Here is a 24,013-nt window from a genome sequence, read left to right as displayed (position 1 = left end):
TTGAGAAAAGTTACTAAATATTAGGACTAATGTGAGTTGAAAGAAAGTTAGAGACCAAGTTGAAAAAAGTTACGGGTTAAATGTTTTTTATCCTTAATAATAAAAATAAAAATAAAAACTTAAATAAGTAACAATAAGTTAGGGTTAACGTGAAAAATAATATTTTAATAGCTAAATTAAATTAAATTAAATTAAATTAAATTAAATGATTTGAAGGTAAAATTAAAATAAAATGATTTTAATAGCTAAAACCATAAATTAAATAAAATAAAATATTTGAAATAATATTTGTTTATAAAATATTGAATGATAAAATTTAATTAAAAAATAAATTTAGTGATAAAATTCAAAGTTTAGAAGCAAAATCGAATCACATAATAGTTGAATGGTAAATTTACCAATATTCTTAAAGTGTAACGCAGAAATGAATTAAAATAAAATAGGATGATAAATTTCAATATTTACGAATAGTATGGTAACAAATTTATACTTTAACCCAATAAATATTGTCTCGAAAGCTGTAAAGTTTTAAAAATTGAGATTAATTTCATCCAATTATAATTTGTTTGATTATAGAATTGTAAGTTAATTTTATTAAAAAATGGTTTAAATGCAAAGCAATGTTGATTAGGACTGTAAATCCTTCCTATAATGAATTGTAATTTTATTTGTAAAGTCAGAATGGGATAGAGTTGTTGATGTTTCAATTTCATGAAGGCTTTTTTACAGAATTTTAGTCATAGTTTTGATAGGTTGGATTGACTTTAGCTATAAATTTACATAAATTAATGGGTTTTTTTTCAATACATTTGCTTAAATTGTTTATTAAATTTAAACGTATTCAAGTCACGTACTCTTAATATTGTAATAATAACAAAAAAAATTATAATAATTTTGGGTGATGAAAATATAAAAGTAAATGTGATTGAAAAAAAAGTAAAACAAGGAACTTTCTAAAGTGATGGATTAACTTTCTTCTAAAGAAAACAAAGTCAAATTAATGGTTAGTGTAATTATGTTCAGTAGTTGCCCCTCCCATCTCATTTTGGTGGTGATGCTAATTAAGTATGAACTTAGAAAAATTGTGTTAGAAATGTAATTTTACCATTTTAATAATTTATATCTTTATAATTCTTAAAGGATTAAATTAAACTTTTATCACTTTTTGGGGTCAAAATACAATTTTACCTTTATTAATTCAAATTTTAGAAATTTAAAAAGGACTAAATAAAAATTTTTCTATGTTAAGAGAACCGGAGCACCCGCCAGGCCGTAGCTACACCGTTGATGCTTATCATGGAGAAATAAATTTATTTTAAATAATGTATAATGGTAAAATTATAAAAAAAAAAAAAGAAAAAAAACTTTCATTTTACAAAACTTAGATTTTGACCTCTCTTCCTCTCCTAAAAATTATAAATTAGTATAATGGTAAAATTTCCTTTTGACCTCTCCTCCTCCTAATTTTTTTTTTTAACCTTTGCATCTATCAATGTGATCATGAATTAGAATGAGTATTTATAAAGTAAAAAGTCTACACTATAAGTTTAATCAGAATAAGGACAAATTAATAACATTGTTGAAATAGATGAATTAATGTAAAATTAAAGCATAAGGACTAAATCCTAAATTCAAGTATAGTAAAAGACGAAAACCATAATTTGACCTATGGCACTCAAAATATACATGTTGATAACGTCATACTAGAACATGTGGTTTGAAACAGAGAATTGAGGTTGTCCCAACGTAAGCAGTGATGTGGAAGATTTATAGGTTTGACCAATCAGTTTTTGTTAACAGGGCAAGCAAAGAAAGTAAATGGTTGGAATGAGGACATTGACTAGTACCAAAAACCAGTTTAAGGAGCAGATATGAGTCGGTTTCAAGGGTGCCATCGGATGCAACATCCTTGTCTTCCACACACTTGCCGGACATCAACTAGTTTGCCCCCAACTAAATCCCACTTATCAACCTTGACCTTGTCTTACCAAAATCTCTCTTCTTTTCTTTGTTTTCAATCCTTCAAACTACCCTTGTATAGTTCGAAATGTCTATATTGGTTTCCACATGCAACATATCAAAGAAGACTGCTTTAGGGGGTTGAAAGTGCAATTTTACCATTAATTTTTGTTAAACTGATGTTTAGTGGTGTAAGAATATAATTAATTGTTTGCTTAAATGAAAATCATTTGATAAAATGATGACCAATTTTATTCCTTAGTTTCAAAGTCAATATTTAGAAACAAAGGAAGAAGTAGGAAGTACCTTGAGAACACAGTAACAATGGCCTTTAAAATCACACCATCGCCCTCCTTTTGTTTTTAAGGATGTTGTGCATCAATTTTCGAGATTATATTTTTTATATCATGGCATAATAAAAAATCTAATCGAGGCGCGTCAATCATATTAATTCAACTATACGAGTTTAATAATAGCTACATATTGAAGATTTGATTATTGATTCGTATACGAGTATAAGAGTGTATCATTCTACTCATTAGACGGTTTTGTATTGGTTGAAATTTTTGTGTGATAGACAAACTCTGGAATGAATATACTATTAAATTGTAGGGTTTTAAACTGTGTAATCGATTTATATCTTCTTTATTTTTTTTTTAACTGTAACTCACAATATAACCAATTCATAACTCAATACTAACCTTCTGAAGTTTGCTATAAAAATACGAAGCAAACATGAGAAAAAAGTGCTCCAAGGAAATTGGAAGAGAATTGAAGTAAATTAGGTGAACATAGCTATAATACTTCATTCTCTCTATTAAAAAAATGGGCATAATAGTCTATGTATGTCAGAAGAAAGAGCAAATTGATCATTTTGTTAAAAAATTCATTCATTTCTACTGTTAAAAACTGGTCATTGTATGTTAGGACGAGGTATATGTGACATCCAATTGTTAAAAATTTCATTCGATTTGCTCTCTGATCTAACACGCAAAGATTAAATTGCCCTTTTTTTTAACAGATAAGGGTAAAATACAATCTGACTTTTAGCAGAAAGGCTTCTATGACTTGTAACAAACCATAATGAAAAAAAAATGCCGACTACAATTATGAAGCACGATACATTCTAAACAAAAATTACCTGATGTCAGTACGTATTTGACTATTTTTTTTTTCTTTTCTTGTCAACTAAGTTAATTTCTGTACATATACCAGCTGTGGGATTTGTTTGTACACACAAGTGGTCCAAATAAATTGACACTTCTTTTTAATTACATAATAAGGACCACTAAGTAGATTTTTAAGTGATGATTTGATGTGCATAATCTACCTGTTTTATGTCTTTGTAAAAAGGACCAATCAAGACAAAGGTCATTCTGGTAATCAAGATTTACTTCAAAGTTTAGACAAACAAACCCAAAAGAAATAAAATAAAAATAATTATAAAACTCTTTACTTTACCAACACTCTAAAGTTCAGCTCGACCAAGACCATCTTAACAGTGAAAAAAAAAAAAAAAAACCCTTAGCACCTAATCAACATTTCAACCATATATATATACACACACACATTTTATTCCTATATATTACCCTCCTTGTTCCTAGCTTTTTTCTTATTCTAAGTTTACGATTGAAACAAAAAGGATAATGGCAGCTTCACATATGCTGTTTTGTTTTTGGGTTTTATTGCTGTTTATGAACAATGCAGCTGGTGAAACAAGACACTACAAGTTCAATGTACTGATGGAACTGTTTGCTTTGCTTTTGTCTTTTTCAATTTATGTTTTTCGTAATGTTTTAATGTGGTGTTGTTGTTTAAATGATTTAAGGTTGAGTACCACAATGTTACGAGACTATGCCACACGAGGACGGTTCTGACCGTGAACCGGAAGTTTCCGGGGCCTCGATTAGTGGCCAGGGAAGGTGATAGAGTGATTGTTAAGGTGGTTAATCATATTGCAAATAATGTCACCATTCACTGGTATGAATCTTTGGTTCGAATGGTAATGCGATGTTGAACTTGTTTTTGCTTTTTTTAATGATTTGTTTGGTTTTGTCTCAAACAGGCACGGTGTTCGGCAGCTAACGACAGGATGGTCGGACGGACCGTCTTACATAACACAATGTCCTCTACAAGCAAACCAGTCGTACATTTATAACTTCACAATTACAGGACAAAGAGGAACTCTGTGGTGGCATGCTCATATATCTTGGTTGAGAGTATCGATTTATGGACCGATAATTATACTCCCGAAGCGTAATGAATCGTATCCGTTTGCCAAGCCCGACAAGGAAGTCACCATCATGCTTGGTAAGATAAACTTGGCATATGTAATAATAACATTAATGTAAGGCATAAGCATCGGCTTATCCGGTTTCGGGTTTCGGGTTTCAGGAGAGTGGTTCAATTCGGACCCTGAAGCTATAATCAGTCAAGCACTACAAACAGGTGCTGGACCAAATGTTTCGGATGCATATACTATCAATGGCTACCCAGGTCCACTCTACAATTGTTCTTCTAAAGGTAATGTATAAATTAGTGCTAAAATTGAACCATTCATGCAGTGTGATAGTTGGAGTTTAACGTCATAATTTTCGGTACCCTGTACGAATGTTTGTAGACACTTATAAGTTGAAGGTGAAACCGGGAAAGACGTATCTTCTCCGATTAATCAATGCTGCACTTAATGATGAGCTTTTCTTCAGCATTGCCAATCACACGGTAACGGTGGTCGAAGGTGATGCGGTATATACCAAACCTTTCGTGACCGACAAGTTACTCATCACACCGGGCCAAACCACAAATGTTCTCCTCAAAACCAAACCTGAATTCCCTAATGCCACCTTCTTAATGGCTGCTAGGCCTTACTTTACCGGACAAGGCACCATCGATAACTCGACTACTGTCGGGATTCTCGAATATGAACATCCATCCCATCATAATCACCAATCATCTAAAAATCTTACCATAATTCAACCAGTACTCCCTCCTATTAATGCTACGGGATTTGCAGTAAACTTTACAGGGAAATTTCGTAGCTTAGGCAATGCTAAATACCCTGCTAACGTACCGAAAACCGTCGACAAGAAATTTTTCTTTACGGTCGGACTCGGGACGAACCCTTGTCCGAAAAACACAACCTGTCAAGGACCTAACAATTCAAGCAAATTCGCTGCTTCGGTAAACAATGTTTCATTTCAACTCCCAACCATAGCTATACTTCAAGCATATTACTTCGGACAAAATGGAGTATACACTACAGATTTTCCTACACAACCACTAATTCCATTTAATTACACCGGAACCGCACCGAACAACACTAACGTTATGAACGGAACACGCGCAGTGGTGCTTCCGTTTAACACAAGTGTCGAGCTAGTGATGCAAGACACAAGCATACTTGGTGCAGAGAGTCACCCACTCCATCTTCATGGATACAATTTCTTCATCGTTGGACAAGGTTTCGGCAACTATGATCCGAATAAAGACCCTTTGAAATTCAACCTTGTCGATCCGATGGAGAGGAACACGGCTAGTGTACCGGCTGGCGGTTGGCTCGCTATTCGGTTTTTTGCGGACAATCCAGGTAAAATTCATCTTTTTCAAGACATGGAGGCCCTTTACTAGGATTCGGACGCATTTGCCCTCTATACTTAAAAAATGAGTAAATTAGTCCCTTTATGTTAGACTAAAACGTAAACCGATCCTTTTCTTAAATGTTTCATCCAGTCCTACTATTGAAAACTGGTCCTTGTAAGTCAGCACAAGGTACCACATGTCATTTTTTGGTTATTTCGTCAGCCATACCAGTTTTTAACAGTACAAATAGATGAAATTTATAACAGAAAGGATCAATTTACCTTTTAATTTAACGTACATGGACTAATTTACTCATATTTTAAGTAGAAGGGTAAAATGTAATCTAACTCCTAATATAAAGATCATGATATATACTTTTACCAAGGTAATGTTATATATGAGTGCAACAAATATCAAATAATCTGTATTTGTGTTTTGTTGTGTACGTAGGTGCATGGTTCATGCATTGTCACTTAGATGTTCATACAAGTTGGGGATTGAGAATGACATGGATAGTGTTGGATGGTCCAGGACCAAACCAAAAGTTGCAACCACCACCGTCAGATCTTCCACAGTGTTGATTTTGATGCTTAAAAAGATATCAAAGTTGTCTCTCTTTTTCTTTTTTTGTCTTGTTTTGGAGTGATTCGTTTGATGTTTGTACATATCATTGAAGAATGGATGGATGGATGGTTTGATTGATCAGTTGAGGGAATGTATACAAAGCAAGTTGAGGTGTAAGCATCTGATGGATTTATCTCATTTAATTTATTATGTTCTTTTTTTGTTTGTCTGTTTGCTTTTAATGTTGTTTTTAAGTTCCTTAATACACAAAGAACGGTCGGAGCTTGGCATACAGTTGAAATATTCTAATGTACTTAGTCGATGAGCGTGAAATACACGAGCCAATTAAAATGGTTAAAGCTTTGTTAATGTTTGAAGCGTTTGTTTTGCAATTTAACAGAGCGCGTGATATGATAAACCTAAGATGAGCGACGCGAGCTTGTTTTCTCGGAGGTAGCGCCATGCATAAGGTGGGCGCCCCCGTTTTTCTTTTTTATGTTTACGTGATAAACAAAGGCAAATTTGGGGAAAAACCTGTATTTTTCTTAAATTCACGCTCATGTCACTTCACATTTCAATAAATTCATATTTAACCCCTGCTTAAATCTTTATATTATCATTTAGGTCCTCCTTAAACCTACACATTTAGGTCCTTTGATGTAATCATATTGGATTGTAGAAAGTACGGAGACCAAGTGGGACGATATGGTAAATTTGAAAATGAAAAAACTTTGTATTTAGTTAGAAGGGTTGTGCAGATGTGTTTACATGATTTGATACACTTTGTATCTGTTGATTTGCATGATCACTTCTACATTGTTATGACCTATTAGTAAAAAACCCCATTAATCCTATTTCTAAATTCCTTTTTGAAACTGCCTTGCTTTAGGTCCTTTTTCAGATCCTCCTCCATTATCACTTGCTGGCGCCACCAGGGCTTCTTTGTCCTGGACTACCAGGAGGTGACGGTATTATAGGCTACAACTTGAAAACTGGGGACATTTGAAGCCCTCATGTTACCACAAGTAACACGCAAACTTCATTTTGATGTTGATGTAACTGGTAAGCCATCATAGGCCGTTCGGAAACGGAGACCATTACCTATGTGCTTTGATGTAGGGCATATCCAGCAAATGATATTTGAACCCAATACCTGAAACAATAAGATGGGGAACATATGAAAAAGATGAAAATGGCCTATTACTATAGTTTTGTAAAAGCCACCATTGCAGCATTTACATGCCTCAGTACAGAGAAAGGTTAGAGAGCAGGTTCGTTACTAGTTATTACCGTTGTTAGATTATCGTAGGCACCGAGATCATATGGATGCTTATAGGCGTTCCCTGCTCTCTCTTCAAGCCATGTGGCTCTCACCCCTTCATGATACTGCCGGTTTTTTAAAAACGAAAACCGAAGGAAGTAAAACAATCATTCCAAGTGGGAAATATGATTAGAAATAAACAAAATACAAGAAACAATAATCCTCATTACCTCAATTGTTGTCTTATTTTGCAAAATGAGGTAGATATGCCAACCTAAAAGACCACTTAAGGCCATACTCAAGGGAACAAGCAACAATCCGGAAATAACCTGAAAAATACTAAGCCATTAGCATACCATAAGTATGACAAGTTCTAGCTTTAGAAACGTGGTATCATTGAAATTACGTATAAGATTCTGAAAGAGTCTGCACTTTGCTGCTTGTCGTTTTGGGAATCATTAGTTAGACTACCCACGAGTAAAACCTGACATTTAGTAGAAAAATATATGAGAAAAAGGACTGAAAGACTTTACCGGAATCCGGCTGGGGTGGCCCCGGTAAAACCATACACCATGCCGGAGGCCAATCCAAAGGAAAAAGTGGTACTTATGTGCAAGGAGACTAAACATATCAATATGTTACTATGATATAACATACCAGAGAATAGATGCAAGCAATTACTGCATATACGACAAAGATGAAGAAGACCTTGTAGTTGGCATGGCCGACGCAATTATTTATCCAAGTGCAATGGTGATCCTTGTGAATCAAGAAGAGCACATTTAGTATCGATGACAATTAAGGCATGCATGAATGATGACATAGATTGCACGTACCATTCTCAAAACGCATATCTTGCAAACACGACAATGATGTGCACGAGGAGGTTTAAAATGAGAACACTTTTGGCAATATCTCAAGTCCCCTCCCTAAAAAACATTCCAAAAAAGTTGGAATCTGAAAAAGATGACAGTAATAGAAGTAATGCGACAAAAAAGGTAAGGATGTCTATTAACCTCCTGAATACCATAAAGTTCCATTGACTACCCTGGGTTAAGCAGACTGTCTAGAGGAGTTGACCCAAATTATGAAGATTTTAACTCCGCTTACATGTGGAATTTTTTGTACCATTGAGATTATTTTGACAAAATCAAAACCGGTCTTCGAATAGAAGACAAGATTCAAGCAAAAAGGGAAAACCAACTTCTTCCAAATGTTAATATTAAGATCAAATGTGACCCACGATCACATCAACTTATGCCTTTATAAGTTATTCATCCGAAAGAACAAGGAAACTATAACAGTGATGCAACACGACAAAAAAAGCACCGGTCATTAGAGGGACCTCAAGGACAGCTAGTGCATCATCCTGACACAAACGATGCAGCATTGAAATAACGGTCTCTATTACGGTTAACAATCAAATAAGACATAACAGTGTTTGATACTGCAAGGGCTTTCTATCTATATCGCTCCGGCTCTTCAATTTTCTTTTAAGTACCCATTTCCTAACACATTCATAAATGAATATAGAGATATGATCTTCAAAGGACCCCAAAATAAATCGAAAAACTTGAAAGAACTCAGCTTTCCTGCATCAGATATACCTGTATCCGACACTCCTATACGAGTCTGAGTAATATAGCTTTCTACAATGCAGCATATATCAAACAAACCTTTGAATACAGAGCAGTAATTTATCTGTTTATTAGAATGTTTATAATAATGAAATTTGCTCATCTTATTTTTTTGGCATCTTTGACACATTATAAATAAAACCTAATTAAAAAAAATTCCCCTTTTAGGTAATTGAATCTACCCTATTTATCCTCAATTCCAAAATTTGCTAATATGTTGCAACCTCAAAATCAGCTCATTTGAATCATTGCATGCAATAATCAAAACAATTCTAACAATCCCAAAATTGTTCTTTTGGTTTCTAACAAATCCAAATTGCAAGAATCAATTTTTTTTTCTTACTTAAAGGATCAAACTTTACAAAAAGAAAACCAATCAAACATTCTCGTCTTTCAGGACAAGAAAACATAGACAATCTTAGCTAAACATCGAATTGGTTCATGTTTTCTGAGCGTACCTTGCGTTTGATCTCATGGATAGGAACCTTGGAATCTTCAATGTCGGGCAAGAAAGTAGATGGGACACGACCTGGATCCATGAAGATAGCAAAGACGTAATTTAACACGCACATGACGGCGACACCGGTGTAAGCGACGGCGTTCATGATACCGGGAGAGGTCATTAGACCAAACCAGCGATCAATGAAAACAAAGACCGTACAGAAATAGACGAACGCGATGGCCGAAACGACAACCATTACAGGCAAAGAAAAGCTGAAGCCTCGCGTCATGGTTTAAAAGCTGTGCGTTTTCTTGTAATGCTTTCGGTCGGCACGGGTGGTGGAGGCGCCGGCGTTTAAAACGACGGCGTCTCCGGTGCTGGTGAAATGACAAGGTGGGATCTTTATCAAAGGAAAAAAAAAAGAAAAGAATGGAGCTTTTTATTTGAGAAGTTGGTATTGGGAGACAACTGTTCATAGGAGATGGTGCGGTGCCGTTAAAATATTTTTCTCTCGTTTTACTCGTATGCCCCTTAACGTTTTCTTTTTTCTTAGATTAACCCCAAAAGATTAATTTTGTCAATATATTCACCATAAATTAATTACTAGGCATAATGACAAATTTAGTCCTTGAAGTTAACTAATTTTTTTGCGGATCACTTTGGCCCCTTAACTTTAGATGGAAAAATTAATTTAGCAGCTTATTTCACTGTTTATATATACTTTATTGGTAAGATAAATTTGTATTAGATTTGAGAGTGTAAATGAGGCCAAAAGTTTAAGGAAAAATGAAATTATATTTGTAAAGGAAGAATTGTTGTCTCTTACATTATGTAGTCAAAAGTAGAGATTTAAAACAATTTCAAGCTAAAGAAAAAGAATGGTTCAGCATTTAGGAAGATCAGCAGGTGGAGGCATTAGTTTCTGTTTAGGGCCTTTTCCATCATTAACCACCCATGCCATCTTCAATCCCCAGCTTGTATGTACTTCCAAATGGCAATGCATGAACCAAACCCCTGGATTGTCTGCTAGGAACCGAATAGCGACCCACCCGCCGGACGGTACCCCTACCGTGTTCCTCTCGGCAGGGTCGACAAGATTGAACTTGGCTGGATCTCTTTTAGGGTCAAAGTTGCCAATGCCTTGAGCTAATACAAAGAAGTTAAAGCCATGGAGATGTAAAGGGTGGCTTTCAGCACCAAGGATGCTTGTGTCCTGCATTACCAGTTCTACGCTGGTGTTGTAATTTAAGGACACCAGTTTGGTTCCACTGTCTAACATGATGTTTTTTGGTGGTGTGCCGGTGTAGTTGAACTTGAATGGGGGGTTGGTCGGGAAATTGGTGGTGTAAACGCCTTTTGATCGGTTAAAGAAATGAGCTTGGAGAAGAGCCGTATTTGGTTGTACAAATGAGACATTGTTAATTCCAGCTGCTGGTCTTATGTTGTTAGGACCTTGACATGCTTGGTTTTTTGAACATGGGAGTATCCCTAACCCGACCGTGAAGAAAAACCGTCTATCGACTTTTTTGGGGACTTTTACCGGGAATTTTCTCGTGGCGAGGCTACGGATTTTCTGGTTGAATTTCATAGCATAAGTGGAATCATTGAACTGTGGAAGTTTTGCTTTTAGTAATGAGATGTTCATGTTGTTAGAGCTCGAGGCCGAAGCGGATTTCTTGTATTCTAAGATACCAATTGTCGTGGTATTGTCGAAAGTGGCCGGTCCGGTGGAATAAGGCCTAGCTGACATAGCGAATTTGGCGTTCGGGGTATTGGATTTGGCCTTGAGAAGGACATTAGTGGTTTGGCCTGGTGTAATGAGTACAATGTCTGTCTTGAATGGTTTGACGTAGACCGCGTCGGCTTCTACGACGGTTAGGGTGTGGTTTGCAACACGGAAAAAGAGCTCGTCGTTGAGTGCAGCATTGACTAAACGAAGAAGATAGGTTTTACCAGGCTTCACTTTAAGCTTGAACGTTTCTGCATACATTTAGTGTACTTGCTGTAAGTCGATGTTGAATTTGACAGTGAATGTAATAATATGATGTGGTACCTTTAGCTGAGCAATTGTAAGAAGGGCCTGGGAGACCATTAATGGTGAATGCATCCGAGATATTCGGTGCCCCTCCGGTTGCCATGGCCTGGTTTATAATCGTTTCAGTGTCGGCTTTCCACCATTCCCCTGCAAAACTCGAACAAATTAACCCAAGATTCAAACATATTGTTCTTAGGTGACCCGATATAAGAAAAGTTGTCATGTTGTAATTACCGAATACGATCGGAAATTCTTTGAAAGGTTGAGGAAACGGATAAGATGCATGTCGTTTAGGGAGGATAACAATAGGTCCATACAAAGTAGCTCTCAGCCAAGAGATATGTGCATGCCAAAACAAGGTCCCTCTTTGGCCTGTAATGGTGAAGTTGTATACATAGGATTGCCCTGTCTGAATCGGACACTGTGTGACATAAGCAGGTCCATCGGCCCATCCGCTCCGTAATTGCCGGATTCCATGCCTGGTTTTACAAGTTGTAATAAAATGCCAGCATTTGCATAATTTGTAATAAAATGGTAACCCTTTAAGTAATAGGAAATTGAAGTTTCATACCAATGAATAGTGACATTGTATTGAACATGGTTGACCACTTTGATGAGAAGCCGGTCGCCTTCCCTCGCTATTATACGAGGACCTGGGAACTGACCATTGACCGTCACAATGCTCTTTGTTTGACACAACCTTGTCACGTTTTGCATTTTAATCTGTGGAAAGATTAAAAGGAATTAGAAAGAACATAAATGTTAGCCAAAATGATAGGATAGGAAGCAAAACATACATTGAACTTGTAATGCCTGGTAATGCCTGCATGTTTTGCAAGTGCTAAATCAGGTAATAACCAGACAGAACATAAAGATAGGAACAATAAAGTCTTGAAAAGGGCTGATGATGTAAGAACAGAAACCATATCTACGTTTTTTTAATCTTTTTCAGCTGATAGTCAAAAGTGGGATCAAAATACTGATTTGGATGTTGAGAAAAGGAACAAGTGAATGAATTTATATTACAGGACAAGGAGTGATTAGTTTGTTAATTAGGTGGTTGTCTTTTAGCAGCAACTTGCTGATTTGACCCAACTGGTTGCTGGTTAATCCCTGTGGAGTGGTGTTTAAGGCAGGGAAAATGTTTGAAGATTCATTAGCTTTTTATGTTACATTCAGTCCATTTGGTTCATTAAAAAACATTGAAAACTCCATGCATGATTCTGAATTTTTAACTCAGAACTGAAAACCGACCAATTATTTTCATATTTTATTTTATTTTATTTCGACCAAATGTAGAGATAATTAAATATCGTAAAAGTTTTAGGTATTTAATGAATATAGGAAATATCATGTCCTCATATTATGTCTGAATACTCATAAAATACTAGATTCGTTTAGGAGAAAAAGGATATTAAAGAGTAAAGAAGGGGTTAATGTGGTGCAGGGTAGCCTTCAACTTCCTAACGTTGAAACTTGATAACGAAGACAAAACAGATTTGTGTTATGAACATATCTTTGTTAGGTGTCGGTTGTTCCTAACAGTTTCTTTTATGTCATCTTGCCTTACTGCAATATCTATTTCTAGAAAGTCAAACTAGTGAACCCCCCATGGAATTAGATTTAAGTATTAAATGTATAAAGCTACGTTGTTTAAAGGGTTACGTATCAATAACCCAATAGAAGAAGTATGTAAAACGTGATTGGCCCAATTCTATCCAAAAGTTTCTTGCTTTAATCACGACCACATTATTTAAAAATTACATCAAACTTGTTACATTATGTTACACCAAAGAATCGTGCAACATAAGGGCCTCCTCGGCATTGCCGTCAAATGCAGCCGGTGGCCTCAAATTTTCTGGTAATTAATTCAGCCTCTCCATCGAGATACAGCACTATTTGCCTCATGCTGGGCCGTAATGCAGGCACATCGTTGGAACAAATGAATCCTAATTTACGCACCATCATTATTTCACTTTCATTGTATTGGCCTTGTAGCTTAGTGTGCACCAACCATCCTTCCTTGCCTATATTTCTCCCATACCCAATCAACCAACACCATTTCCTCAGGCAATGCCTTGTGTTCGACAGGCCTACGCTCACAAGCGACCTCGAGCAAGAGTGCCCCGAATGCATACACGTCAGAGCTTGTCGTGGCCTTCCCGGTTTTGAAAAGTTCCGGTGCTAGATACCCCAACGTGCCGACTACCCTAGTTGTCCCTGGGTTCGAACCATGTTCATAAAATTTCGCGAGGCCAAAATCTCCTAACCTTCCATCCAATTGATCATCTAGTAACACATTACTAGCTTTAATATCTCTATGAATCACAATTTGATCATATCCTTCATGTAAATAGAGAAGCCCAGGAGCAACACCTTTTACGATCCTGAATCTGTGGTCCCAATTCAGGATTGTTTTAGGGTTATCAAACAACAACTTATCTAAGCTTCCATTAGCCATGAAATCGTAAACAAGAAGAAGATCGCCTCTTCTCCTACACCATCCCAATAATTGAACCAAGTTCCGATGTCGAAGCCGACCCAAACTCGAAATTTCCGACATGAATTCACGTAAACCCTGTTTTGATTCATGGGAAACTCGCTTGACAGCAACATCAGGTTTTGAGTTTTTAAGTGTTCCTTTGTAAACACGACCGAAACCACCTTGTCCGAGAAATGTTTTGTCGCTGAAACCATCGGTTGCCTGTTTGAGTTCATGGTAAGTATATCTTTGTGGCCCAATCTCCAGTTCCCAATCTTCATTTTGGTCATGAAATAAATCGCAACGGAAAGAACAATTAAGACAAGATTGGCAGTTGAAACCGACATACCAACTGTTAAAGCTGTATGTTTTTTTGGTGGTCTGGAGAATGACGGTAAAGAAGATAGATCAAGAGTTTGAGCTTGTCCATTGATTTTCAAGCTCCAACCTAAAACATAATGCGAGCTAGCAAGCTGACCTGTTGAAGCTGAGAAACCAACGTACATGAACTCATTAAGAAACGGGGAAAGATCGACATGAAACGACAAGATTGGGGTTGTTGGTCTTTTAGAACTGGGTGCAATCGTTACATTGATAACGTTGTCGATTGAATCATAATCAATCCAAGCTTGGATTGGTTTCCCACTCTTGAGACTAAGGTTTTGCTTTGTGGAACTACCCTGGCGATAGTAACCGGCAGCAACCGAAGCATTGGAGACCAAGCTGTTAATGTCGATGCCGACATGGTTGTCGTCGATGTCCTTAAACTCCAAATTCTGAACCGTGTCGAACTCAATTCCAACAAGATGGTTCGACAAGTTACCCGGGTCGGCTGCGTTGAGCATCCCTAGGTACTGACCAGAAGATGCTTTTAGAGTTTTAGAAGGGTTGATGATAAAAGCAAAGCCATCACCACTTATAAGGTCAGGGACTATGCCGAAAACAAAGGTGGTGGAAAACGAAAAAGCTCGGCCATCAGTTGAGTTCTTGAACCTAAACGGTGAGCTATAAAAAGTGTGACCCTGTAAAAAATGGGTGTGATTGGTTAAACGCAAAACGCCATTTTTTTCAATCTCAGCCTCATCTGCTAACGTTAAGTTGTTGGGATCGATTAAGTGTTTGAATCCAGAGAAGAAGAACTCGGTGGGTTGTGAAGAAGAAGGTGAGACAATGAGGAAGAAGAGAAGTGGAAGGGAAATTGTAAACATTTTCCAGGTCGTGTTTGATGGAAGAGAGTGAGAAAAAATTGTAGGCATTTGCTTATTATTTCAACAGGTGATGAAACTGACACGGGAAAATAAATTTTCATTCCAAAAATTTAAATTCAACTGCAAAAAATCCTAAAAAAAAAGTGAAAAATTTTGATTTGTCATTCTCATGTTGGAAAGGGATACGGATGACGTAAAATCATAGTTTTATACAATCTTTTCTCTTTAACGTAGTATCCATGTTTATGCCACACTAGCAAATTTAATCAATGTTAATTTTTTTCTATTTTGAGGTGGTTTAACGAACAGCATAAATTTAATAACCGAAAGAGATGAAAATTTAAATGAAGTGTTAAAATTATTATTTTTTAAATTAGAGAGTTAAATAAATCATTATTCCTTCTACTTTTGGTTAGTTCTTGGCCGGCGTTGTACAACTAAATAGAGTGTGGGGTTAGGTCAATGTTTAAAGTTTTTGAGTTCGTGTGGTTAATTATAGTTTTTTTGAGTTATTTTAAATTTTGATTCGTTTAACTCGTGTTTGATATCTAAGTTCTTTTGGATATGATCACTACAAGTTCAAATCATTTTGATATCTAATCATTTTAAGTTGAATTCATTGGGATGCTTGTTGAGACAATTTCAAACTCTAATGTTTTTGGATAGGGCAAAGCTATAAACTTATTTTAGGAGTAAAATTAAATTATAAAATTTTAAAGGGATCAAAGCATAATTTTATTATTATATATACTTGATTTTTTTTTAATTTTTAAAAAGATAATGATAACATTCGGTATTTGATCTTGACTTCAATGTTCGTATCTGACTTGTTTTGGACCTAATTTGATACTTGAGTTTGGCTTCAATAGTGCAATAAATATTTGACATCATGCAGTGAAGATTGAAGCTAAATTCAAGTATTACATTAAACATTAAAACCAAACTTGGGTACCGAATAGTATATTAACCCATTTTAAAAGGGTTAAACCGAAATTTTACTACTTTTACATTAATTTATAATTTTAAAATTATAAAAGGATAAAATTAATTGAATCAGAGTAAAGTAGACAAGAAAATTGTAGGGAAAATGAATGTATGGACTAAATAGAATTGTGGGTATGGGATAAGAAAGAGAACATTTTCTATTTGACCAGTTTGAGTGGGGAAGAAAATTGGTTAAACAGTTTAATGCTAAATCTTTGCTTAGTAACAATAATAAATTAAATATTATAACGATACTATAACGTAAAAAAAATTAAACGCATCGTATTAAAATAGTTGTTGTATAGCGTTTTCTGTTTGTACCGTCTATATTAATCAAAAGCTCTCCTTCTCCTTCTATTCTACAATTTAGTTTTTTTTTCCCGTGAAACAATTTTGAACGTCATGAATCTGCAAACTATTTTGACCTTTTTTTTGCCTCGATTTTGTTATTATATTGCTACTATTTTGTTGTTATTGTTTGGATAATGTATAACTCTTCTTTTATTGTTAATTTTGCTACTATTTTAGAGTTATTTGCTTGCTAAGTTGCTATTATCTTAGTGTTATTTAAGTATAACATTTATTTTAATTTTTTAGTCTATTTAATGTATTATATTTTTAAATTTTTTTATATAAGAAATTTAATACATGTGAGGTCGGGCCGGACTCGGGTTTAATATTTTTTATCTGGACCGAATTTGGTTATTTTAGTTTTTTGTGTCAGACTGAACACAAGCTTAGAAAATGAACTTAAAATTTTGCATTGATCCGACCCGACCCATGATCAAGTCTAGAACGTGCCACATTTGCAAATGGCAATTGATAATATGATACCCTTTAAAAAATCCAAAATTAAAAAAATATATATTCAAAAAAATTATAAAAAATTTAACATATAAGTTATATAGAATAAAAAAATATAAAACAATTATATAATATAAAATAATATCATTTTCAAGTCTCGTACCCCATTTTCCCTTTAGGAACGCATTGTGCATTATTATTGTAGCCAACACTTTTTGGTCCAATCCCAACTATCTATGCATTCGACACATATGTTTATATTTTTGTTTTGATAGTGTAAATAAAATTTAAAAAATTTATTTTTTAATCCCTCAAATTCAAATTGTTTATGCATAAATTATGTATACATTTATAATCTTTATACAATTCTTAAATTATTCATAATGGGAAAATATAAATAAAATTAAAATTTGCAAAATATATCATTCAATAGGTAATTTATTTTATAATTATTCATTTGGATTGTTGTTTAAGGGTGGGTTTGGATGGGCGATTGGGTGCAGTGCGGTGCTTTTGGCTTACTTTTTGTCTCACGCTACAGTATCTAATCTCACCGCCACCGCTGTTTTCATACTAACCGCACCGTCCATCCAAACTTACCCTAAGTGAATGACCAAAGCCCAGCGAAAGTGTTGCATCGTTCTTGCGTTGACTTTAGTTTAAATGGGTCAAATTAGAAAATTGTTTTAAATAGAGTAAAATATGAATAATATTTCTATCATTATATTAATTTATAATTTCATAAATTTTAAAAGAATTATATAATAGATTTACCATTTTTAGGGTTTGCCCACACTAGTTGGACTATTGGCCTTGATGTGGCCCCAAAATAATTATAGGATGGGGTATTATGGCCCAACAAATAATTCAATTGTAAAATACTTTGGAAGCAAACAATATAATGAGTTGGATTACATTTTTCTTGTACATTAGATTAAAGAAAAAATTGGTTATTTCTGTTAAAAAATTTATCTATTTATATTATTAAAAATTAGTGTGGCTGATAGAATAACCAAAAAATAATGTGCCGCATGCTAACATACATAGACCAAATTTTAACCGTAAAAAAGGATAGTGTTTTTAACAGGAGGACAAATTTACTCTTTGATCTGATATATACAAATTAGGCAACGAATCAAATAAATCTAATTAACAAATGAAGAACAGATTTTATGCTCAAATTGTGGTAACTAAGGGTTTTGTTTTATGTTTGAAACTTGATATTACGACAGTGTTGTTCTTTACATCTTTTAACTAGTGATTATATACATACATAGTGATTATATGAATACATAGTGGCTAATATGCAACATTATGAAAACAATGGTGAAAGTCGAACTAATTAGACCATCAAATTTTGATTTAATCATGAAAAAATTAAAATTTTTTATTAAAATAACAAAAATTGAAAAAAAAAAACCCAAATAAACACATAAAAAGGAATATAAACATTCATTTTATAAATCATAACAAAAAAATATTTAAACTAGATTTAATCATGTTTAATCGATTCTTAATAAGTTCAATCAATCTTTTTACTAGTTTAGATAATCAATCGAACCGGTTAAAATACATTTTCTTGACCCTGTAAGTCGATTTGGTCCGATTCTTTCAACCATGCTAACATGGACTAAGATCATACACATTTAACAATTTTAATTAAGTATTTTATTATGGGTGAGCATTCCGTACATTGATCGTATATATTTTTTATTCCACAAGCAATTTAAAATTTATGGGTAAACTACCAAAATAGCCAATTTTGTTTGTCTCAGGTTACCGTTACACGATAACGTAAGTGACTAAAATGTAACCTGAGACAAATTGCTTTTACATATGGATTTTTTGGTAGGTATAATAAAGTAAAAGGGATCTATATTGGTGAATATTCTCCATCAAAATATCCTTATAAGGAGGAGTCAATTATGGACTATGGGAATAACAGTTAAATATTATAAAGATGAATATTGAAAGGAAGAGAAAGAGTGGGAGATTTTTGACATTTAACTGGCACAAGTTGAAGAGAGAAGGGAATTGAATTTTGATCTGAAACTGAAAGCGAAAGTTGGCTCGTGAAGAAATGGAACATCTTCCCATGCAAATATATATATGTATATACACTCTCTTAGTTGTCAAACTAATTACTATTATTATCATTATTAATTATTCCTCTGGATTTTCTTCCTCGAAATTCTCAAATTTCTTTTTAAACAATAATTTGGTATTACAAAAATGCTCTCAAACAGACCAAAACCCACGCATGCATGTATGTTGGTCTTCTCAATAATGTAATATAAAAAAAAAAAAGTCAGTTTCTGAATCCCTGCTCTCTGTAGGCTGTAGTTTTTGTTTATTATTAAGGGATGAAGACAAAAAGGCCAACCAATCATCTGTATTAACTCTCTTACACCATTGTAGAGCCTTCGTTGAAGCCAAAGCAAACCATTTCATTTTCCTCTATTTGTACTCTTCCTTTTATTATCTCATGTCCAAAATTCATTAAAACTACTTTCAGTCCTTTAGCTAGCTTATAGTGGTAAAGCTATATATGTCTCGAAAAAGTCAAGCTGATGTTGTTGCTTGCTCCATCAAATTATGCCTCAAGGTCTAGGCTTTTAAAGCCTTTGCTTCTGTAATAATGAGATTATTAAGGCGTATATAAAATGATGTGAGGTTTTTATACTTTATTATATTAAGAGTTTGGGCAATGGAACAAGGAACAAAAAGATGGATGGTGGCATAATATTCTCTTGAATGATTAAAAAATATGAATAAAGCATGTTGTTGTATCATTTTTGTAATACTTAAATGTAATGATTCTCCAGAGTTGGTGGCAAATTTGGAAGGATTATAAGAAAAAATAATGAAGAAGAGAAGCTCAAAAGGGAACCCATGTTGCTATGTATCTGACCTTATTACCAGTGTTGTGTTTTGTGGGTTTAGTTTGATTTAGCTTTTATAGGGTAATAGCATTGATGAAGTTTTTATAATAGGAGTTAGATTGGATTTTGTTCTATTTACTCCAAAAAACAGGTAAATTAGTCTTTGTAAGTTAGGTTAAAGAGTAGACTAGTCATTTTTGTTAAAAATTACATTCAGTTCTACCATTAAAAATTGGTATAATTGACGGAATAATCAGACAGTTACATGTAGCATGCCACGTGTAACTCATGTGCTCTTTAATCTAACCTATAAAGACTAATTTATCCATATTTTTAGTAGAGGGCCAAAATGCAATATGTGTCCTAGTAAATTGTTGATATGGAATGTGAATGAAGGAGGTATTGAGTGGGAAAAAGAGCTTAATTATATGAGTGGTCACAATGTTCTATGCATTTTGCTTACAGGCAACCCATACTCTCTAAGCTCACATTCATCTATGTTACTGAATATATATATAAAAAAAAAAAAAAAACATTCCATCCATCTATGGTTGCATCATCATCGCCATCAATGATATTCCAGCTGGTTACTTTTTTTTAATTTCATAAATCTATGTCTTGGCACATGCATGCAGCAGATGAATATATATTCATGTGTTGTTTCAATGAAGACAGCTATATACTAAATGAAAACCCTAGAGCAGTACAACACAAATAAAGGCCAGCAACTTTTAGTTACTATCGACCTTTGATTTCAAAGTTAAAATGGTACAAATATCATATAGTTACTATCTACAGTACTGTCTCAGACTCAAGAAGAACAAGCTAATCAAATCATATGCATGGGAATGATATATAGTAAAAAAATTTCAATCATATGTAATTTTTTTGTTACACCATGTGAAAGGTCATAAAGTAATTTCATCAAACATAATGGAAATGAGGTCACAGTGCTGTCTTACAGACAAACATATGATTATAGAAAGTAAGGACCAGTTATAATATGGTCTTATGATGAAACTATTTTACCTTGGGTGGATCGCCAAGCCTTAGCTCAAGATCTATGTTGTTGTCTTCATCAGCTGGTGGGTGATGATGATGGTGCTTTTGAATTGAAATCGGCTCGAGGAAGAATGGTAATAAGGTCATGGTGGGTGTATGATCATCGGTTCTCTTTCTCTTACAACCGACAGTGATGTCTTCTTTGTGTGTTTCTCGAACAACTAGGGTTCTTGGACTCTTGTCTCCTCCATATCTGTCAGCTGTCAAGTTTGACCATGGTTTTGGTGAAGAGAAAAGAGGAGGCCCTGGACAATCCTGTTTAGTAGTACCATGATTGGAATTAGGGTTAGGGTTATAAAGAAAGTTACAAACCTCATCAGGCTGGCACGGAAAACCCAAAGGCAAAAAGGGATCCTGAATGTTATTCTGATGATGATGGTGCTCATGGTGGGGAGGAGATGGAGATGGAGGGGATTGTTTTAGCCTAGCTCTATCTCTCCTATGAACATTCATATGACCACCCAGAGCTTGAGCTGATCTAAACTCTCTCCCACAGAAGCTACAAGAATATGACCTTGGTGGCCATATACACCCACCAGGAGTACCAGAAGCATCTTCTGCAAAAGCTTGTTCTTCCCATGAAGCATAATATGCACCCTCCTTTGTTGATGATTCAACATGATGATGATGATGAGAAGTCAAACCATGTCTCCTCCTTGTCCACATCCAATACCTTTCTTGCTCCATTACAAGAGGGGGTGAAAAGAAAAGGGATTTTAATCAAAGCAAGCTAAAAGAACTACATGTTAGAATCTAAATGGTATATAGGGGGGAAGATATGAAAATTAATTGTGTGTGTAGCTACTCTCTTTGTTTGTTTGGGAAGAGGGAATGTTTTGCAAAAATTAACGTGTGTGGGTCCTTAATGGTTTGAGTTACTTCTGGGATGTAGCTGCTTGAAGACAAACTGTGAGCCTCTGACTGAAAAATCCTAGCTAAGAAACTTAAGCAAAAGAGATGGCACATTTTAGTGCTTAGATGTCATTTTGTGCACTATATAAAATATCATTTTATTTTACTTCCCTATTAATTATTTGGGTTTTTTTCTTTTTTTGAAAATGTGGATTAGTTTTTAATTCTTCGGATATATTCATTATTTGAATTTGTATTATACATATTGCTATGTATAACTAGTGTTATTTAAATTGAACTGTTGGATCGACAATCAACTAGTATATTGATTTAGACACGAAATAAACTTTATAATTATTTATTTAATTACTATTGAATCAGTTAAATCGATAATAACATTAATTAATGTATTATACTAAACCCTTTAAGTATTAGAGAATGATTTGTTTTATACCCTAACACACAATAGTATGTGTTCATAGTAATAAATTTAACTAATAATAATGCTACACATAGTAGCAATGACCTAGAAAATTTAATAACACTACACCTATATGGGCTATCTGCCCTTCATTAATCCTTCACAGAGTCATTATACTTTTGCATTAATTAGGCTTGGAATTCGTATTACATTTTGGTCTTTCTGTTTAAAAAATAAATTAATTAATTTTATATGTTAAATCAAAAAGTAAATCGGTTCTTTTTGTACTATTAAAAATTGACATGATTAACAGATTAACCAAACAATGACATGTGATATGCCGTATGCACCTCATATTTATAATAGGATCAATGACTAGTTTACTGTTTCATCTAACGTGTAGGGATTAATTTACCAACTTTTTTAAAATTGATATGCCATATACGACTCTTAATATACCGAATTAATTTGAAATTTATCTAAAAATTTTGATTGTTAGGAGATCACGTGAATTATTGCTTCGAAAACAAACATGGGAAACACAGTTTGGTTTTAAGCAATCGATTGCCCAAAAGCTCCAACATCAAACATATTTTCATGTCTTTTTTGTTGTTGTTGTTCAACAAACATATATTCATGTCCATTCTATTACAAAGCCTTGATTTGATGGTTTTTTATTCCTTATGTTTTCTTCTTCTTCTCTTCTGTTAAAAAAATCAGTCAACATTAAGAAGCTTCACCTTATCTTAAGGAATAAAATCAACTTTTCTTTATTCTTTATGATCAATTAGGTGTTTAAGATATTGTTTTTTTGATATCATGTTTAAAACTATCCATAACTTCTTCCTGCATTGGCAACAATCGAACTAAGACTCAATCGACATTTAAAATTTATTTATTCTTTAATTTCAAATTTCTAATTTCAACGTAATAAAAAAAAGACTAAAACTATAATATTCATATTACAAATTAATTAATTATATATAAATAATATATTTAGTTTTTAAAAATAATTGATCTTAGGTCATGAGTAAATTGCTTTGTACCATCCTCTCAATGTGATAGCTTGAATACTCATCCATTATTAATTAATAGAACCAAATAAATCCAAAAGATAAGACAAAGAGAAAGGATCTACATCTACGATTTCTCAAAAATATTATCTGTTAAGAAGTATTTAGGGTTTGAGTTTTAAATTAGTCCCCCACCAGTAAGATGATTGTCTTTTTCTGTCATAATTTCAAAACTAAAATTAGAAATAAAGGAAATTAATGCAAAATTAAATAAATATATTTAGAGGAGAGGTTGAAAGCAGACAATTTGTTTTAGGTAAATGATATGATGCAACTAGTGACTCAATAATTAATAAAATAAAATTTTATTATTAATTATAATTCGACATTTACGTAGATATGCCACCCTTAATTTACTCCATAATTATAGTTTGTAAGTTTATGGTGTTCTTGCCTCTTACGCTAAGCCTAAACCAATTATTGTCAAGGATCATGTTGATAATATTTTAATAATTTTTTCATGTAATAAAAGAAAATGAAATACATGTGACATTGATTCAAACACTTTGACTTCTTGAATATTTGTAGAAATGAGATGTAATATTATTTGTCAATATGGCTAAGGCTAACTAAACAGATCGATCAAACTAGCGTTGTAGCCACGGCAATTAACAATGAAGACAATGATCCACATGTTTAAAAGTTTAATAATCAACAGTTTTGTAGCTGTCATTTTTCAGACATAAAACCATGTCGTCACTTTAATCTTCAGGGAATTTATGTTTATAATTTCTTATATTGATTTCCACTTATGTTTTTAATTGGGTG

At 33.9% G+C, this 24,013-nt stretch overlaps 4 protein-coding genes and 1 pseudogene across 5 annotated transcripts; 1 reads left to right on the top strand and 4 right to left on the bottom strand.

Annotated features, from left to right (window-relative positions):
- The first annotated feature begins 3,539 nt into the window (after window positions 1-3,539).
- LOC105761834 (laccase-17) lies at window positions 3,540-6,327 on the top strand. Its single transcript, XM_012579774.1, has 6 exons — window positions 3,540-3,695; window positions 3,788-3,939; window positions 4,025-4,269; window positions 4,354-4,482; window positions 4,580-5,545; window positions 5,989-6,327. Exons 1-6 carry the CDS (start codon window positions 3,606-3,608, stop codon window positions 6,117-6,119), a joined length of 1,713 nt encoding a protein of 570 aa, XP_012435228.1. The 5' UTR covers window positions 3,540-3,605; the 3' UTR covers window positions 6,120-6,327.
- A 484-nt stretch (window positions 6,328-6,811) lies between these two features.
- On the bottom strand, window positions 6,812-9,898 carry LOC105761836 (probable protein S-acyltransferase 16). Of its 2 annotated transcripts, none has more exons than XM_012579777.2 (7): window positions 9,459-9,898; window positions 8,200-8,292; window positions 8,021-8,122; window positions 7,770-7,847; window positions 7,594-7,692; window positions 7,393-7,488; window positions 6,812-7,255 (listed from the first exon to the last, which is right to left on the bottom strand). In XM_012579777.2, exons 1-7 carry the CDS (start codon window positions 9,729-9,731, stop codon window positions 7,142-7,144), a joined length of 855 nt encoding a protein of 284 aa, XP_012435231.1. In that variant the 5' UTR covers window positions 9,732-9,898; the 3' UTR covers window positions 6,812-7,141. The 2 variants fall into 2 exon arrangements, with proteins under 2 accessions (XP_012435231.1, XP_012435232.1); XM_012579778.2 differs by having other exon boundaries at window positions 8,072-8,122.
- A 319-nt stretch (window positions 9,899-10,217) lies between these two features.
- LOC105761837 (laccase-17) lies at window positions 10,218-12,449 on the bottom strand. Its single transcript, XM_012579779.2, has 5 exons — window positions 12,275-12,449; window positions 12,049-12,200; window positions 11,712-11,956; window positions 11,496-11,624; window positions 10,218-11,422 (listed from the first exon to the last, which is right to left on the bottom strand). The coding sequence occupies exons 1-5, from the start codon at window positions 12,401-12,403 to the stop codon at window positions 10,326-10,328; spliced, it is 1,752 nt and encodes a 583-aa protein (XP_012435233.1). The 5' UTR covers window positions 12,404-12,449; the 3' UTR covers window positions 10,218-10,325.
- An 858-nt stretch (window positions 12,450-13,307) lies between these two features.
- Window positions 13,308-23,738, bottom strand: LOC105801666 (L-type lectin-domain containing receptor kinase S.4-like; annotated as a pseudogene).
- LOC105761838 (probable transcriptional regulator RABBIT EARS) lies at window positions 20,692-21,825 on the bottom strand. Its single transcript, XM_012579780.2, has one exon. The coding sequence runs from the start codon at window positions 21,584-21,586 to the stop codon at window positions 20,858-20,860; it is 729 nt and encodes a 242-aa protein (XP_012435234.1). The 5' UTR covers window positions 21,587-21,825; the 3' UTR covers window positions 20,692-20,857.
- Window positions 23,739-24,013: the final 275 nt, after the last annotated feature.

The sequence above is a fragment of the Gossypium raimondii genome, chromosome 11 (genome assembly GCF_025698545.1).
Source record: "Gossypium raimondii isolate GPD5lz chromosome 11, ASM2569854v1, whole genome shotgun sequence".
NCBI lineage: Eukaryota > Viridiplantae > Streptophyta > Magnoliopsida > Malvales > Malvaceae > Gossypium > Gossypium raimondii.
The sequence above is the reverse complement of the archived record's forward strand: the minus strand, read 5'-3'. Positions and strand labels throughout refer to the sequence as shown.